General features: G+C 40.5%; 2 protein-coding genes and 1 non-coding gene across 4 annotated transcripts; 1 reads left to right on the top strand and 2 right to left on the bottom strand.

Moving 5' to 3' along the window:
• Positions 1–942: 942 nt before the first annotated feature.
• Positions 943–5,182, top strand: LOC109968738 (liver carboxylesterase 2-like). The gene is made up of 13 exons (XM_020615220.1): positions 943–1,134; positions 1,961–2,153; positions 2,245–2,386; positions 2,655–2,788; positions 2,945–3,098; positions 3,190–3,294; positions 3,418–3,516; positions 3,651–3,794; positions 3,907–3,984; positions 4,073–4,220; positions 4,296–4,445; positions 4,550–4,622; positions 4,696–5,182. The coding sequence occupies exons 1-13, from the start codon at positions 1,056–1,058 to the stop codon at positions 4,880–4,882; spliced, it is 1,686 nt and encodes a 561-aa protein (XP_020470876.1). The 5' UTR covers positions 943–1,055; the 3' UTR covers positions 4,883–5,182.
• A 62-nt stretch (positions 5,183–5,244) lies between these two features.
• Positions 5,245–14,733, bottom strand: fbxo31 (F-box protein 31). 2 transcript variants are annotated; one of them, XM_020615218.1, is made up of 10 exons: positions 14,160–14,733; positions 11,584–11,655; positions 11,023–11,109; positions 10,506–10,582; positions 10,178–10,345; positions 9,865–9,939; positions 9,590–9,699; positions 8,018–8,171; positions 7,338–7,684; positions 5,245–6,960 (listed from the first exon to the last, which is right to left on the bottom strand). In XM_020615218.1, exons 1-10 carry the CDS (start codon positions 14,575–14,577, stop codon positions 6,738–6,740), a joined length of 1,731 nt encoding a protein of 576 aa, XP_020470874.1. In that variant the 5' UTR covers positions 14,578–14,733; the 3' UTR covers positions 5,245–6,737. The 2 variants fall into 2 exon arrangements, with proteins under 2 accessions (XP_020470874.1, XP_020470875.1); XM_020615219.1 differs by lacking the exon at positions 11,023–11,109 and having other exon boundaries at positions 5,247–6,960; positions 14,160–14,729.
• Positions 14,734–15,402: 669 nt separating this feature from the next.
• On the bottom strand, positions 15,403–15,475 carry trnar-acg (transfer RNA arginine (anticodon ACG)). Its single transcript has one exon. It is a non-coding gene; the product is annotated as a tRNA-Arg (tRNA).
• Positions 15,476–15,870: the final 395 nt, after the last annotated feature.

The raw sequence follows: 15,870 nt of genomic DNA, 5'->3' as shown, positions 1-15,870 counted from the left end.
GGAACCATGCCAAATGTGCTGACCTTATAACCTGTCCTAGTAGAGGACACCCTAAGGCCCCTGTTCTTCCACTATTTGTAATTACCTATTATTCACTAAGCCAGCTCATGATTTAATGTAGGTATTATGGATATTGCTATAATTCCTCCTGTCTTATTCCAAATTATTTGTTATTGTTCTGTTCCACAGATGCTGTTGTAAACCACCATCCAGGTACCACGGTATCAGATCTAAGAAAATCGATCAACACAAGAATCTGTGAGTTAAGGCACCAAGTAAAGCCAAAAAGAAGATGGACTGTTAAATAAGATAACAGACTGGATATTTGGACCCCTATCATGTTTTCTTCCCTTGTTCTGGATCTTGTTTAAATGAGTGATTAGCCTGTTTAAAATTTAGAAAGTTCAAAATCTCTCCAGTAGTTGAACAAGTGGCTGAAGGCCAAATAAGTAATTAGTTTGACAAGATGGTTTTGAAGTGCTGTATTTTAGTCACTTAGATGGAAAATAGGTTTGTATCAATAAAGTTTTCTTGATTGCTTACCCATGAGTGTGTACCTTTTTACATAATATAGTATATTTTTACATGCAATATATATTTCTTCAGTTGTGTACATATATTGCCTACATGTTCTAATATAAATGTAAATATATATATTCCCAGTACACCATAATTTGTTACTCAGAAATTTCCATATATTGTGAAGTGTATTGTTGAATATAAAATTACATACATCAAGATGTATAAATACATTTTCACATATTTTTCAATATTTGAAAAGCTACATACACTTATTCAATATATTGTAATATATTAATGCATTATATTATTCAGCATATTTTGCAATATATTTTAGAAACACTAAATAATATATTGACACAATATATGTGGAAATATATTTTTGTTTCGTAAGGGGGGGCGGGGCGCTGCCTATCTTGCAGGTAGACTAATATGGAGTGCAGTGCTACGTCTAAGTTATAAAGGGAAAGCTTCAGAGGAGGTGAAATATTGGCTTTGCACAACCCGGAGTGTCGCCAACCACAGAAACAAACAACATGAAGTTCTGTGCAAAGCCAGCCTTATTCCCGCAGCTGGCGTCTGTTTTATTTCTCTGTGTAGCTGCAGACCTACATGGTAAGCAGAGGAAAGCTCATTTCTTTTCACAATACATCGACTGTACCTCTGAATCCGTTGTTTACTCCGTCTTAATCGAAGTTGCTTCGTTCCTTTACTGACGATCCATTGTGTGCAAAGGTCACAGTTACATTAGGTTATATCCAAAATCAGACTCAGAGTTTTGGTTGAGGAAATACCTTCTTCAGTGTGTTATACAGTTATCAGAACGGAGCGTTGCTTCGTTCTCTTAAAGTAGTAATATTTTACTCGGCAGACTTGGAGAGATTAGATGTTAAAACACAGCTTTGCGGTAGAGTCACTGGGGCAAGCAGTTTATTTCAGATACCCAGTGCCATTTTAGTCGGAAATACAGTGTTAATAGACTCACAATATATTACAGACATTGTTTGCATTGCACAACTGCCCTGAGTGGAACAAAGTTGAATCGGGCTGTAGTTGTGCAACAGGATCAGCAAAGGCAGTTTGAATAGGTAAATGAGTGTTTAGATTGGTCCACCAAAAGGGCACACACACAAACCAGGCTACTTGTAGTGCAGCTGTGGGTCAGTCGATAAAGTGGATCATTTCCTGAGTGAATGGTTGGCTGTTCGATCCCCATATATATATATATATGTATTTATAGTTTTAATATGTTAATGATGTTCTGATATGTTCTGATCCTAATTATTTTGTAGTAACATAACCAGATGCTGCATATTTGGAGGAATCACATATTTTGTATTTTATACTTAGATGCTTAGCTATACACATTAGTTTTCCCTGGGAACGTGAATGCATGACTTGGGAACTTAAATCGTGATTCTATGTTCTCATGTCTTGACAGCAACTGAAGTCCACACAAAGCTTGGCAGTCTGAGAGGGACGTATGTGAGTGTAAAGGGGAAGGAGGCTGGGGTCCATGCCTACCTGGGTGTCCCATTTGCCAAGCCTCCTGTAGGGCCTGCTCTGAGATTTGCTGCACCTCAACCTGTAGAGGGATGGGAAGGAGTGAAAGACGCCACTCAGCAGCCACCCATGTAAGACATCCTTGGGCTCCAGTTGTTACGCACCTTACCACATTAAAGGAATCATGTCCAGTACTTGTTAATAATATGTTCTCGTTTTCAGGTGCGTGCAAGATAGAGAGCAATTTTTGGATCTGATTGATACCCTCGGTATGACGTTGGCACATATTCCAGACATTTCAGAAGACTGTCTTTATCTCAACATTTACACTCCTACAAGCAGAGCTCATGATGCCAAGCTCCCAGTAAGACCCCTTTGCTGCAGGTTTGAGGTGATGCTGCTCAGTTACTAAGGTTCAGCACAGGAAAGGCTTGGACTTTGTTCCTGGACAAGATGGTTTGATTGCTTTTAAAGAATCTATAATGGAAATATAAAAGATGTTTATTTATTCAGAAATACCCAGTTCAGTTTCAGGATTTAGTCAGGTTAAAGTAGTGAGGTGAGCTCAGTTATACTAAAGTAAAAATGTCCTTTATGCTTTGTGGAAAATTGGTCTGTCTTGACCTTACCAGGTCATGGTGTGGATCCACGGTGGAGGGTTTACTATGGGATCAGCTTCAATGTATGATGGCTCCGCCCTGGCTGCTTACCAGGAGGTGGTTGTTGTTTTAATACAGTACCGGCTGGGGCTGCTGGGCTTTCTCAGGTAAAATGACTTGCTAAACACAGTTTGAATGACTATACTATGACCATGTTCTACTTTAAATCTTTCTGATCAGTACATGTGAAAAACTCAGTTGGGTCACCTTTACCAGCTGGTGTAAATGGAGCCTGGTAGAATATGACTGTATGTTCTATCCAGTACTGGAGATGAGCACATGTCAGGCAACTTTGGAATGCTGGACCAGGTAGAAGCTCTGAGGTGGATCCAGCAGCACATTCATAACTTTGGGGGAGACCCAGATTTAGTTACCATATTTGGGGAGTCTGCTGGTGGAGTGAGTGTGTCTCTCCTGGTAAGGATCAGCAACTATTACACTGTTATATCACTGCAAAGTCACTACTGTCCACAGAACCTTGACTATTTTCTGTTGCTTGAATCAACAGCTTCTGTCACCGTTGTCTGATGGACTCTTTCATCATGCCATTGCTGAGAGTGGCACTGCTGCAATGGATATACTATTTTCAAAGGAGCTTCTACCACTGATGCAGGTTAATTATTATTGTACTTATTTTGTGTTTAAATGTTTTTCAGTTCACAGTGCTGAGAATATCACAACACAAAATCTTTATTTTTCTAAATTGTTGACATGGATCCCTCATATCTGTCTTCAGGTGGTAGCAAATGCATCTGGCTGTGGCCTTGAAAGCACAGAGATGTTCACTAATTGCATGAGAAACCTGGATAGTGGAAGTATTGTGACTATTGGAAAGGTGAGACCCTGCGTGTAAAGCTGATACCGGCTGACTTGGTGGGATTAGTTGAGCCTCTAATGTCTTCTGCAAGATTTCTGTGACATATTTGCTTTTTTTTCAACCTTTTGTTTTATACATTTTATTCCCTCAAGGATGACAAATCAATGTTTCCATTAGTCATTGATGGACACTTCCTGACAAAACCTGTGGACGAGCTGTTTCATAAACATGAACTTCTCACTTTGCCATTTATGACTGGTGTTAATAATGATGAAGGGGGCTGGATACTTACTGCGGTAAGTGTGAATGCTGCACTGAAATTTGTGCAACTGAATAGGTTACTGATTTTTTTACATGAGTCTATGAAAGTTATGTCTAAAAAGTTAATTGCAGCTGTGTCTTCCTTAGTTTTTTGCTCCTCAAAACTGGACAGAAGGATTGAATCGGGAGGAGGTTTTACACATGCTGTCAGCCTGGATGTCTGATGTAAGACCAACACTCCCTGTCATTACAGTATTGCTGTTCTTTCTCACGCTCAAGCTTGTCTGACAGATGTGTCACTCATTTTCTCAAGCCCAAATACACAATCTTCAGAGAATTGTTGATTGAGGAATATCTTGGAATCGGTGATGATCGTGTAAAAAACAGAGAAGGAATCACTGAGCTGCTTGGAGATGTGTTATTTAACATTCCAGCCATTAAGACTGCTAATTCCCACAGAGGTAAATGCTTTTGTGTATGATTAATATTTTCTGACACATAAACAAGACATATCACACCCATTTGTCTGCCACTAGATGCCGGGGCACCTGTATACCTGTATGAGTACCAGCATCCTCCCAAATTCCTTCAGGTAAAAAGGCCAAGCTTTGTTGGGACTGACCATGGAGATGAAATCTTTACAGTTTTAGGATTTTGCTTCACAACTACCCATGTCAAATTAGCTGGTGAGTGCAAGATAAAATCAGTGTTTCGATAGACCACCAGATGTCTGCCTTGTCTTTGGGTGTCCTGGAGTGCAAAGAGTTTTATGAGATTTTCATCATTCCAGATTCATGCCCTGAAGATGAGGAACAGCTGAGCAAAATGATGATGAGCTACTGGGGAAACTTTGCTCGCACAGGGTAGGAATGACCCCTCTTTGTACAAAAGGTCATGTACAGTACATGGAGATGAGACAAACATGTGTTTGTGTAGGTCTCCTAACGGCGACGGCCTTGTCCACTGGCCAAAGTATGGAGCAGAAGAGGAATACCTGGCAATTGGTTTAAAGAAGCAGGTAACTGCTCAGCATCTGAAGAAGGACCGGTTTGTCTTCCTGACTCAGACCCTCCCAGAGAAAGTCCAGCAACTTACAGAGAAGATGGAGCACAGTGAGCTGTAGAACAGTCGCCTCTCCTTCCTCCATTCTTTCCGTGTTTCTTACTGATGTCATCATTAACCATAAACAAATCAGAGAAAAATGTTTTTACTTAAACTGTTTCTGCTGTCAGCAGCAGTTCGTTCGTCTGCTGTATTACGTGTCACATATAAAATGGCTTGGTTAATATTGAGTTGTGGATTATCTACCATCAATTTTATTACATAATAATCAAAATTCACATATGACAATGAGCAAAACAGCAGTGAAAGTACATCATTATTGTGAAACACATGCAAACTACAGAAAAAATAAAAAGTGACAAGACGTTCTTTTCAGTTTATTTTTTATTACTGAGAAGAGCGCTTAAACTGAAAAGCTCCCTGAAGTCCGATGTGAGCAGTTCAATAGGTCACACTTAGTTTTTCACAAAATCAGGCATATGGCATTGAAAATAGTATAAAGCAAGACTTTTCAAAGGCAAATCATTCAAATTGCTGGGTAATGAGGGCATACACATAGGAGAATGTATAAACCCAATATTCTAGCAGTAAGAGGAAATTAATAAGATGTGACAACCCAAATGATGCTTTAGCAGACATTTCTTTTGCTAATGTTAGTAAAGCTGCAGTCTGATAAAGTGCTGGCCAGTGGTTTTGACTGATTCACTATACTACCCAGAAAAGTGCACTTGGAGTAAGAAAGCTACTGGGCATCACCATCAGGCCGGAATTAGACATACAGACACTTACTTGGTACTTTGAGCTGTTAGCTTGTACGATGTTCAACTAGCCTGGTCTCGGGTTTGAATTAAATGGGAAAACTGGAGGCAACAGCTTTGTCGGTATGAAGCCAGGCAAATGTTGTGTCGGCCATTTAAACAAACAAGAAATGCAACACATTTCGAAGGTAAGACAAGTTTTCATTTCAGACTATAATTTTATAAGCACATAAACTGTATAATTGTGATACTTTGATTAAATCCAGCTTATGTATAGTTTGTTATTCTATTGCAAATACCATACATCTATCCATCATACATTAATGTAGTTAATGTAGGTGTGATGACATAAAAAGGATGTTTAATGTAGGACCATGAGCTCAAAGGGCAAAGGTTTGCCCATAACTGGCTACAATGTTTGAAAAGACAGCAAGTCCTTATTTGTCAATGGTTAAAAAATAACTCGCTTGTAAAACTCACTTGGTATTTTTATTGGACAAATTAATAAAATGTCTCTAACTTCACACATGTGTTATACACATAAATACTTTTGTCCTGGTTTTCACAGACTTGTGGCAAAGAGGAAAACACCTGAGATGCTGTCTTTTTAAATTTCTGATGTCTCTAAAGCAAAAAACAAAAAACAAAACAAAACAAAACATAAAAAGCAAGGCATGCTGCTTCATGAGAGTACAATATGTTCAGGCAGTGGTTATGACTAACATGAGTAGTTCTAAATGAAATGCAGCATGCAATTCAATATGATGGGCATTGAAATCAGTATAATACTATATAGTAGAATACACTGGACACCTTTATCTTCTTCAAGCACAACCAAGTACAGACGTGGTTTTAGAATCAGAGGCACGTATATCATTCCGTATCTCCTTCAGGGAACAAATAAATAAATAAATAAAAACTGTGACCTGTTATCATGCTGCACTGGAGGATTAAGGTGATGATACAAAAGCATGAATCTGCTTGGTCAGGGTGATAGCAGTAGCTTAATTAGACAGTAAAACCAAAACAAGTATAGATAGAACCTGGAGACTTAAGGTCATGAAGTAACATGATAATCACATTATCAGCAGAGGTGATTTGTGTGCAGTGGTTGGTGTTATGCATTGTAGAGTGGGTGAGGACTTAAAGCTTGGTGCATCAGGATGTCCAGGACTGCATGTTGTGCAGCATGGCCTCAAATCGCTCCATGTTTGGGGCGTGAGCGTGGGCTAGATGGTCCGTCAGCCGACTGTACAGACTGAAAGACTTCAACTCCAGCCAGATGAAACCAAAATGGTCCTCGTCAAACAGCACAAAGAGCCCTGGGGTGCGCTCTGGGCTGGTAAAGCCATGTCCAGCTATCAGGCCTGTCCCATAGAAGCTGAAATAGATGAACATCAATTTATTGATATTCATATCAATGGGCTGTGGACCATGTTCTAACAAACAGCAATCACAACATTTTACTTAAATAATTTGTAGTATTTAGCAAATATTTTCTATAAAGCTTTATAGCAACCTCCTCATGGATTAATGTGGATGAATCCATTTTGCACCATACCCGGTTTAATTAACTGTGGAAGCCAAAGGCTGATAAATTTAATATTCTTGGCTCTAATGCTATGAATCTAAGGTTCAGGACATTACTTTAGACAATGAAGGAATGTGTAACAACTCTGGACTGTGTCTGACACCACTGTTTCTGGGGCAAAGACACCTACAATCAATCCACCTGTGCACCGTGTTCTTAGGTCTTACCATTTCCTGCAGGTGCGAGGGTACACCTCATTGCGAGCCATAACCCCCAGGGGCAGGACAAAGGGTTGGGCTTCAGGAGGAGTGGTGCTGCTGCCGGGACCAGGCTGGTCTTCTGCGATCCCTTCTGCTCCGCTGGCACCACCACAGGCCCCCTCTGCTGCACCGATGACTGGAGCAGAAGGGCCCTTGGCCTGTTGTTCCACTTCTCTCTGCACTTCCTCATGTACCCCCAGAACCAACCGTGACAGCTCCTCTATGTTGTGCTGATGCTCCAAGTCTGGGAGGACTACAGGCTGGCTCAGGTCAATATCCAAAGTGAGCTGCCCTGCAGGAACGTTAGGGTCTCCCTGGAGGAAAGAGCCAAATTACAGTCTGCACAACTAGCAGATGAATATGGTGGGTTACTGTTGCATCCGTTAGGTATAAATGTGAGAATGTTCCATTCAAAGGCACTTGGTAAATCAGAGCACCTGTTAAACGCTTGAGGGATGAGTCAGTAGTTTTGACTGAATAGTTGGGAAAGATGAGGATGACTTGAATGACATTTACAGGTTATTGAATGATTCATAGCAAAGCAGTCTTTGTAATCCACCTATGTTATACTGCAGAGCCGATATGCATAGTTAGAAAATGCTGCCACAAGGGGCAAAGCTTCTGATAATGAATATTCATTAACTTACTGTGAGCTTGGTGGCTCTTGCAGAAGTCCCGTGGAAACTGAGCATGACAATCTCCAAACCATGACTGCCATAAGTGCCTTTGAAGAGGCCTGGCTGCAACAGGTCCGAGGGCATAGCAGGAGGCAGGTAGATCCTCCGGTATGTCAAGCAGTTACTGTCAAAAGAAAACATACTGAAACTACAGCTTTACCTGAGCCTCCACCAAGACCGTCAGAGCTACATGGATGGGCTATACAGTGGCAACAAAAAGTATGTGAACCTTTTGGAATTTCATGGTTTTCTGCATTAATTTGTCATAAAATGTGATCTGATCTTCATCTAAGTCAAGAGTACTGACAAATGTAATGTGCCTAATATAACAACACAAAAAAATTCTGATCTTTCATGTCTTTATTGAGAACAACCATAAAAACCTCATGGTGCTAGTGGAAAAAGTATGTGAACCCTTGAGTTAATGACCTCAAAAAAGCTAATTGGAGTCAGGTGTTAGCATACCTGGAGTCTTGTTAAGAAAATGAGTTTGGAGGTGTGGACTAGAGCTACTTTGACTGATAAAAGCCACTTAAACCTTTTGAGTTTGCTCCACACAAGAAGATTATGCTTATGTGAGCCATGCCTCGCCAAAAAGAGCTTTCAGAAGATATACGATCAAGAATTGTTGATTTACATATAGCTGGAAAGTGTTCTAAAGTGATTTCAAAGACTTTAAAAATTCACCAGTCTACAGTTAGACAAACAATCTACAAATGGAGACACTTTGGGACAGTGGCTATTCTACCAAGAAGTGGGCACCCAGTCAAAATGAGCCCAAGAGCACAATGAAGACTCATCTATGAGGTAAAGAAACAACCTCGAGTGACAGCCAAAGATTTGAAGGCATCATTGGAGCTGGATAACACCAAGTGTATCAAAACATTCTTCAGGATAATGTGAGAATGTCTGTACATCAGCTGAAACTCTGTAGAAGGTGGGTGATGCAACAGGACAATGACCCAAAACACCGGAGCAAGTCCACAACAGAATGGCTTCAGAAAAACAAAATCCACCTTTTGGAGTGGCCAAGTCAGAGCCCAGACATCAACCCAATAGAGATGCTATGGAATGACTTGAAGAGAGCCATACACGGGAGACATCCAAAGACTATGGCGGAGCTAAAGCAGTTCTGTCAGGAAGAATGGGCTAAAATTCCTCCTGAATGATGTGCAGGTCTGATCCACAGCTACCGGAACCACCTGGTTGAGGTTATTGCTGCCAAGGGGAGGTCAACCAGTTATTAATTCCAGGGGTTCACTTACTTTTTCCACTACCATTTTGAAAGTTGAATGAGTGTCTTCAATAAAGACATGAAAGATCAGAATTTTTTTGTTATTATTTTAGGCACATTATACTGCATTTGTCAGTACTCTTGACTTAGATGAAGATCACATTTTATGACAAATTAATGCAGAAAACCATGAAATTCTAAAAGGTTCACATACTTTTTCTTGTCACTGTATATTAATTCACAAGCTATTCTTGTCATTATTGTTTAACTCAAAGAGAGAAAGTGTGATGTAAGGAAGAGACTCGTACTCATATTGACTAGTATAAATGAACTTCATCAGGATCAGTTCCTGCATGTGTTCATGGAAGATTTCCTCCAGCGTCCGGCCCCATTCTTCTTCCAACCATGTCCTGAACTCCTACAAACACACACATGCAAATTATAGAATGCTAATAACAATCTTCAAATGACCACATTATCAAAGTAAATGGGCTGTAAAAACATAATCAAGCAAGGGGAAGTGAATAAATACAACCAGTATTCAGCAGCTTTCAGATAGGAACAGATCTCTGACTTGACTGACCTCCTGCCTGCCTCCTGGCATGCGGTGGTGATCAGTCTGGTTACATTTTGTTGAAAATTCATCCATCTTCACAGTCTAAAAATAACAGAATATGACACATATTAGAGGATGGCCTACTTTTACAAGCTCTAGATTTTTATTGTAATTATGTAAAGTACTTTGGTCAAGAAGACATTTTAAAGGGCTATATAAATAAATGTTGATTTGATCTCAAATTAAAGTAGAATCTGTGTCAACAAATACCCTTACATTTTTTTTTCATTGCTCAGTTCTTTGATGCACAAAGGAGCTTTTGTGTTGTGTGCACCCTCACCTGTATGTCTCCTTTGTGGGGACCTTTGTGGCCGTACATACACTCCACAGTGGCCTTTTTGCTCTCCCACATGTGGATACGGAAGAGTGGTCGTCTCCTCATAGGATCCTCCACACGGGGGTCATGAGGTGGAAGATACATCCAACCAATGATGAATAGCCCATCCACCTGAACAAAAAATACTTTCAATAACTTGACTGCATACATTTTTGTTAATATTGCTGCATCACAGATTAGGAGCATCTGAGTTTGTTTCTTTGTAAAACAAACTGTAAATTTGAAGTCATTGTTCCTCATCTTAATGCAAATGTTGAGAAACACAACTTACCACAACGTTGAGCAATCCACCATAAGGGCCAATGTCAGGCTGCCATAAACCCAAGATATATCTGTATGGATGAAGCACTGCAACATATAAGCACAACATCACACCATACCAGTAAGTTTCTGCAGTGCTAGCCCCATGCTTTACTACGAGCTACACTGTGCATGGTTAGAAACACAAGAGATGTTAAAATCCACAACTCTTTGTTTAATGTCTGCCAGGGTGGGGTCTATGGTGTGTAAATCCAAAATGAACAAAGTGTAAACTGATCGCATTCCTGTCAGCCAAGTTTCTAAACAACAGACACGGCACACTGAATTATCCAGCCTCCAATTTCACACTTAACATGGAAGCAAACATTTACCGGTCACACAGTATGCATAACAATTGCTGTAACTCTTAGTTTGATTACACACTAAATCACTGAGTGTCCCCCCCACCATCACCCCACACACACACACACACACACACACACAACCCCTCATGCTGCAGCCATCCACGCTGAATCCCATGTACATACAGTGTGTGTACACGTCTCTATAGTCCATGTGCTCGTAGTCCGGGAGGAGCTTCATAAAGCGCCCAGATTTCACCCGTGGGTTGACACCTGGACAGGCACAACACAGGTATGTGTAGAACTCCCACACACCAAGGAGGGCTCAGTCCAACGCTGCGCTCCAGCGAATGCAGCAATGTGCCAAAATAATCTATTCAAAGAGCCAACAGGTGCCACCGCATTGTCTGGTATGTTGTGCAGCAGCTGGTATTTCAAAATAAGCTTTATATCTCCGCATCATCATTAACAAATAAGGAACAGATGGGGAGAATACATTTAAAAACACATTTTAAATAGATGTACCATTGACAGCCAAAATTTAAGTGGGAAAAAGAAACCACATTTATATCAGAAAAGCATTTACCAGGAATGTTGCAAAGATTTGTGTGGACACCTACCCCACATTCACACAAAAATATGAGGGTGCAAACACTGAATGGCACAGTGGAGTAGGAATAAACCATATACTTTGTTGGTCCAATTGATGAGTGACATAAGAGCTGTTTAACAGGCAGTCAAACTCACGTTTAACATAGAGATCCCGGCTAGATACTCCGCCCGCTTCCATCTTCCTTAGATCCTCGTTCATACCAAACTCTGCAGAGATACAACACATAAGGAGATGGATTAACATCAAATTCCAGCTATCGGTATCAGTGTTAGTGGTGATGGAAATGGTTACACGGTCAGTCAGATTTTTAAAACACTGTAATGAATAATCTCCATATTTATCTAATTCATAATGTGATCCCTATGTTACACACTGTGTGTTAAAAGGGTAATGTCATTTGGACTATTCCATTTCCATTACCCAATCACAACAGATCCACAGTGATTAGCAAGATTTAAACATGTAGCCGGCCTGAGGCATAAACACATTAAGCTGCTGCTTAGAACCTAGTGGCCATCACATATTCCCCAAAAATGTAAAGTCTCTTGGAAATGATCTGCTCATGTTTTCACACAAGATTAGTTCTTATTTAGATAATGTTTTCTAAACTGTACTGAACAGATATTGTGAGTAGCACTTGAGATTTTAAAAAATGGATGATTTCATTACACCAAGATATCACAAACCTATTTTGATTTTGATGGTTGTACAGTCTGACTGGTAGTAGCAGTGGTAGTAGTAGTAGTAGTAGTAGTAGTAGTAGTAGTACCTATTTACTGCTATTACTTATTCCCTTCCTACTGAGTGCGCCTTAATAATTTATTAGCCTCTTTAACTCTGTTGCTTTTTTTCTGAAATCTGTCTTTACTCTGTGTTCTTCTACCTTAGCACCACTGAAAATAAGAGGTTGTCTTCAAAATGTTTTAAAGGTTTAAAAAAAAAAAGGATAATTTCTTTCATTTCATTCACTGATTTGATTGCATTTGACTGCTGTACTACACCACACATAAGAGCGGTGTGTAACTAGCTGATGTGTAACCTTTCAAAGCCCAACATTGCTTAGCTCTCTACTATTATAATGTTAGGTCTTTTTAGTCAGATAGATGCTTTATGTATTAGAAATGTTTAGTGGAGATAGGATGTCTAGTTAGACTGTTAAATGCTTAGTCATGCTTATGAGTTTCTACAGGGTACATCTGGTCAAGGATAACTAGAGAGAAGAGTTGATGACTGTCAGCAGACAGGGTGTTTAATATTATTATTACGACGTGTATAACTGTAGCCTTAGCCATAATATGTTCTTATGTTTAAGTCACGACATGTTACTAGAGGTCTGTGAGAATGTTTTTAGTTACACACCACTTAACCAACAGACACACACATTCACACATTGATTTGCTTCATGTTTTGACTACTGCTATGACCAGCTGCAGAGCTGGTAAGAGAGACGTCTCAGTTGACGTTTCTGTGTAGTATGGGGCTAGCCCAACCGAAGAGATATAATGTATAGGCCTGGTGGGTTCAGGGTCTTTCATCTTACATCTGCCTGCGAGCAGGTTGGAGGTGCAAGATGCCTGAGTGTGTAATGTTAATTTTACCTGTGATCCTTTGAATAAATCAGCACTGTTTAGTAGTTACTTGGACTGTCTCGACTAGTCAGTATGGTAAAAAGTACCGGGTACAACAATAAGCTGGAATGTTTTGTAGTTTTATTTGACAAATTACCTTAACTAGGGCTTGGCAATACAATATAAATATATTGAGAGGTAAAATAAAATGGTTCACTATCTGAGATTGTATAATACCATTTATATCATGGTGCTTTGTGGTAATGTTAGATCTTTTTTTATCTATTAACAGTGTCTCATTTCATTTACCTGAATAATGTCAGCACTGTCTATCATGATATAGTATACAATCACATACTGTATTATTGTCCATCACTATCAAAAATCACTAGAGTAGTAAAAATATATTTTTCCACATATTACCTAACGGATTAATTGTTTCAACCGCACTGCCTGACACATTTAAAAGCATGAACGGGAAGGAAATCAGGAAGTGTACATTTATATTTTACACTAAAATAAATGTGTTCAAAGCTGCTATAGTGCAGTCAACATGAGGTGGTAGGGGCGTGGTGGTGGGGGTAGTCATCAAAATAATGCTTCAGGCTCCTAAAAAGATGGTTCCAGCCCTGGCTTTTATCAGCTCCACAGAATGGCTGACATGGGCCTAATAAAACTGAAAAGCCTTGCGCTCTTTTTTTTTTTTACACCGGTGCCTAAGTACGCAGCGACTGGGTTAATTTCTGTGATGTTCCCGTACGGACCGATAGCTTTTATGTGAACGGGGAGGATCGACCCTAACAAATAACCTGTCGAGAGCAGGGGTGTTATAACAAATGGTAAATGGTCTACTTGTATAGCGACTTCCTATGCTTTTACAGCACACTCAAAGCGCTTTCACACTATTCAGCCATTCGCACTCCCAAGCACTCACACACCGGGTTCAGTGTCTTGCTCAACGACACCTCGACATGTTGACTAGACAAGCCGGGAATCGAACCGCTAATCCTCCGGTTAGGAAACGACCCACTCTACCTCCTGAGCCACAGCCGCCCCCTAATCTGACATGCATGTGTGACTCGATGCTTCCTTTAGCCGTAAACCGCTGAACTGTCTCTATGTCCAGTAATGGCTATATTTACCTTCCACGCACCGCCTTCTCCAGATGGTTTCCGTATTGAGGATTTGTCTGAATTTCTTGCAGATAAGGGCAACAGCTGGTAGTGCTGTTCCGGGAAGCAAGGAGAATATTTCCACTAATAGCTCCGGTGGTAATTCCGTTAATGACTGCGGATGTGGAGGTCCCGAGCTTGTGCGATCCAGAAAGCCTCCTCTGTTGACATGACCGCGGCCATATTCACAAGCGTCACTCGGCCCTGCAGTGGCGACGCCGCTTTCCGGGCCTCCGCCGGGGACGTCGCCTTGCTTCTGGCCCACGATCCGCTCCTCTTCTTCCTCGTCCATCTCGGAATCGCTACCCTGATCCTGCTGGTTATTCCGCTGTCGCCTTCGGCACCTCCGGGACTGACCCACTCCGCAGAGTCTGGCACAAACAGCCATCTGTAGTCACCAAATGGGCAACATTACATCACTACACCATATCTACCAGCTGCAGTCAGGTTGATCTCCTCCTGTCCTTGCGAGCATCGGCAGAAACATTTTCCCCTACGTCACATTGCTGCACGCAAAGAGCGTAAAACGTCGTCATATTCAGGGTTTCAGCTGCCGGTTTAGTGAGAAGACCTATGCTTGACATACAGCAAGATTACAAGTCTGAAAAGGATGTGTTTTCTCTCACAACCAGTAAATTAGCTTCCATACCGGTTTTCATAAAGTGTCAATAGGCCAAGGATACTACGCTTAAATAAAGATAAGATTATGTCACTGTAAAAGTCTTGCATTCAAACTACTTGAGGTATCAAAAATAAAACTAATCCTGGTAGATGGTTATATGTAAATGAATTATTATATTTTTATTATATTGATGCCTGCTTTAGGGAGCAGAGCTGATAGCTGTACCATGCGGTTCGCCTCCTCTGTTTCAATACCTTCTTTTTCGGAGGGTCAGCAGTATCAAATGTCATACGCAGGGAGGCTGCAGCACTATGGACAAGATTATCGACTTGTTTGGGAGTGAATTAAATCACTGCAGAAATAATGATGGAATTATTTCCTTAAATTTGGTAACAGCATTCTTCTGTGGTGGAATTTGCTGGAATGTCATTGCTGGTAGACAGACTAACTGTCCACAGCCACGTGGTTTGAGGCTAAAACTTGTTATTAAAAGCAATAACATAACACAGTAAACAGCAGTACGTTCAGGTGAATAGCAAACCAAAAAATTGGGCAATACCGGTCCGTATAATTAATGGAGGAAGAAAATTTCGAGCCAGCCAGGAGTCGAACCTAGAATCTTCTGATCCGTAGTCAGACGCGTTATCCATTGCGCCACTGGCCCAATCACGTTTGTGTTTGATATACATCACATCTAAAGGAATAACGGTGCCTGTTTGTGTATATTTTTGTTTGTGTTAATATTACGGCCCATAGAAACGGTTACGCCTGATGTTAGCTTACGAATCACAGTAATTACAATTACACACTGTCAGAGAGTTGACAGATGTCTGGCAAAGACCGTAGAAAGAAGCTGGCGAGTTCCCCTCTTATAACTCACAATTAAATTAGATTTTTGGTTAACATTTACGTGCTTATATTTTATCAGTTTATTCCGCCGTGAAACGCAGTGAAGCCCCCCATCCAAAGTAGTATATACAAGTTTAAAGCAGTGATTTTCAATGGTCTGGATTCAAAATCAAATGCATTCTACTTGGCAACCCAGCAAAGATAGTCATT

This window comes from Monopterus albus, unplaced genomic scaffold (genome assembly GCF_001952655.1).
Source record: "Monopterus albus unplaced genomic scaffold, M_albus_1.0 scaffold160.1, whole genome shotgun sequence".
Classification (NCBI taxonomy): Eukaryota; Metazoa; Chordata; class Actinopteri; order Synbranchiformes; family Synbranchidae; genus Monopterus; species Monopterus albus.
The sequence above is the reverse complement of the archived record's forward strand: the minus strand, read 5'-3'. Positions and strand labels throughout refer to the sequence as shown.

What these genes read in the sequence shown, in the direction of transcription:
- LOC109968738 (XM_020615220.1), top strand. Translation starts at nt 1,056, where the DNA reads ATGAAGTTCTGTGCAAAGCCAGCCTTATTCCCGCAGCTGGCGTCTGTT. An exon ending in AGCTTCTACCACTGATGCAG is followed by an intron (nt 3,295 to 3,417) that starts GTTAATTATTAT and finishes ATCTGTCTTCAG; the next exon opens with GTGGTAGCAAATGCATCTGG. An exon ending in GGAAACTTTGCTCGCACAGG is followed by an intron (nt 4,623 to 4,695) that starts GTAGGAATGACC and finishes GTGTTTGTGTAG; the next exon opens with GTCTCCTAACGGCGACGGCC.
- fbxo31 (XM_020615218.1), bottom strand. Translation starts at nt 14,577, where the DNA reads ATGGCTGTTTGTGCCAGACTCTGCGGAGTGGGTCAGTCCCGGAGGTGC. An exon ending in TGCCAGGAGGCAGGCAGGAG is followed by an intron (nt 9,700 to 9,864) that starts GTCAGTCAAGTC and finishes GTGTGTTTGTAG; the next exon opens with GAGTTCAGGACATGGTTGGA. An exon ending in ATTTATACTAGTCAATATGA is followed by an intron (nt 8,172 to 9,589) that starts GTACGAGTCTCT and finishes TTCTTTTGACAG; the next exon opens with TAACTGCTTGACATACCGGA.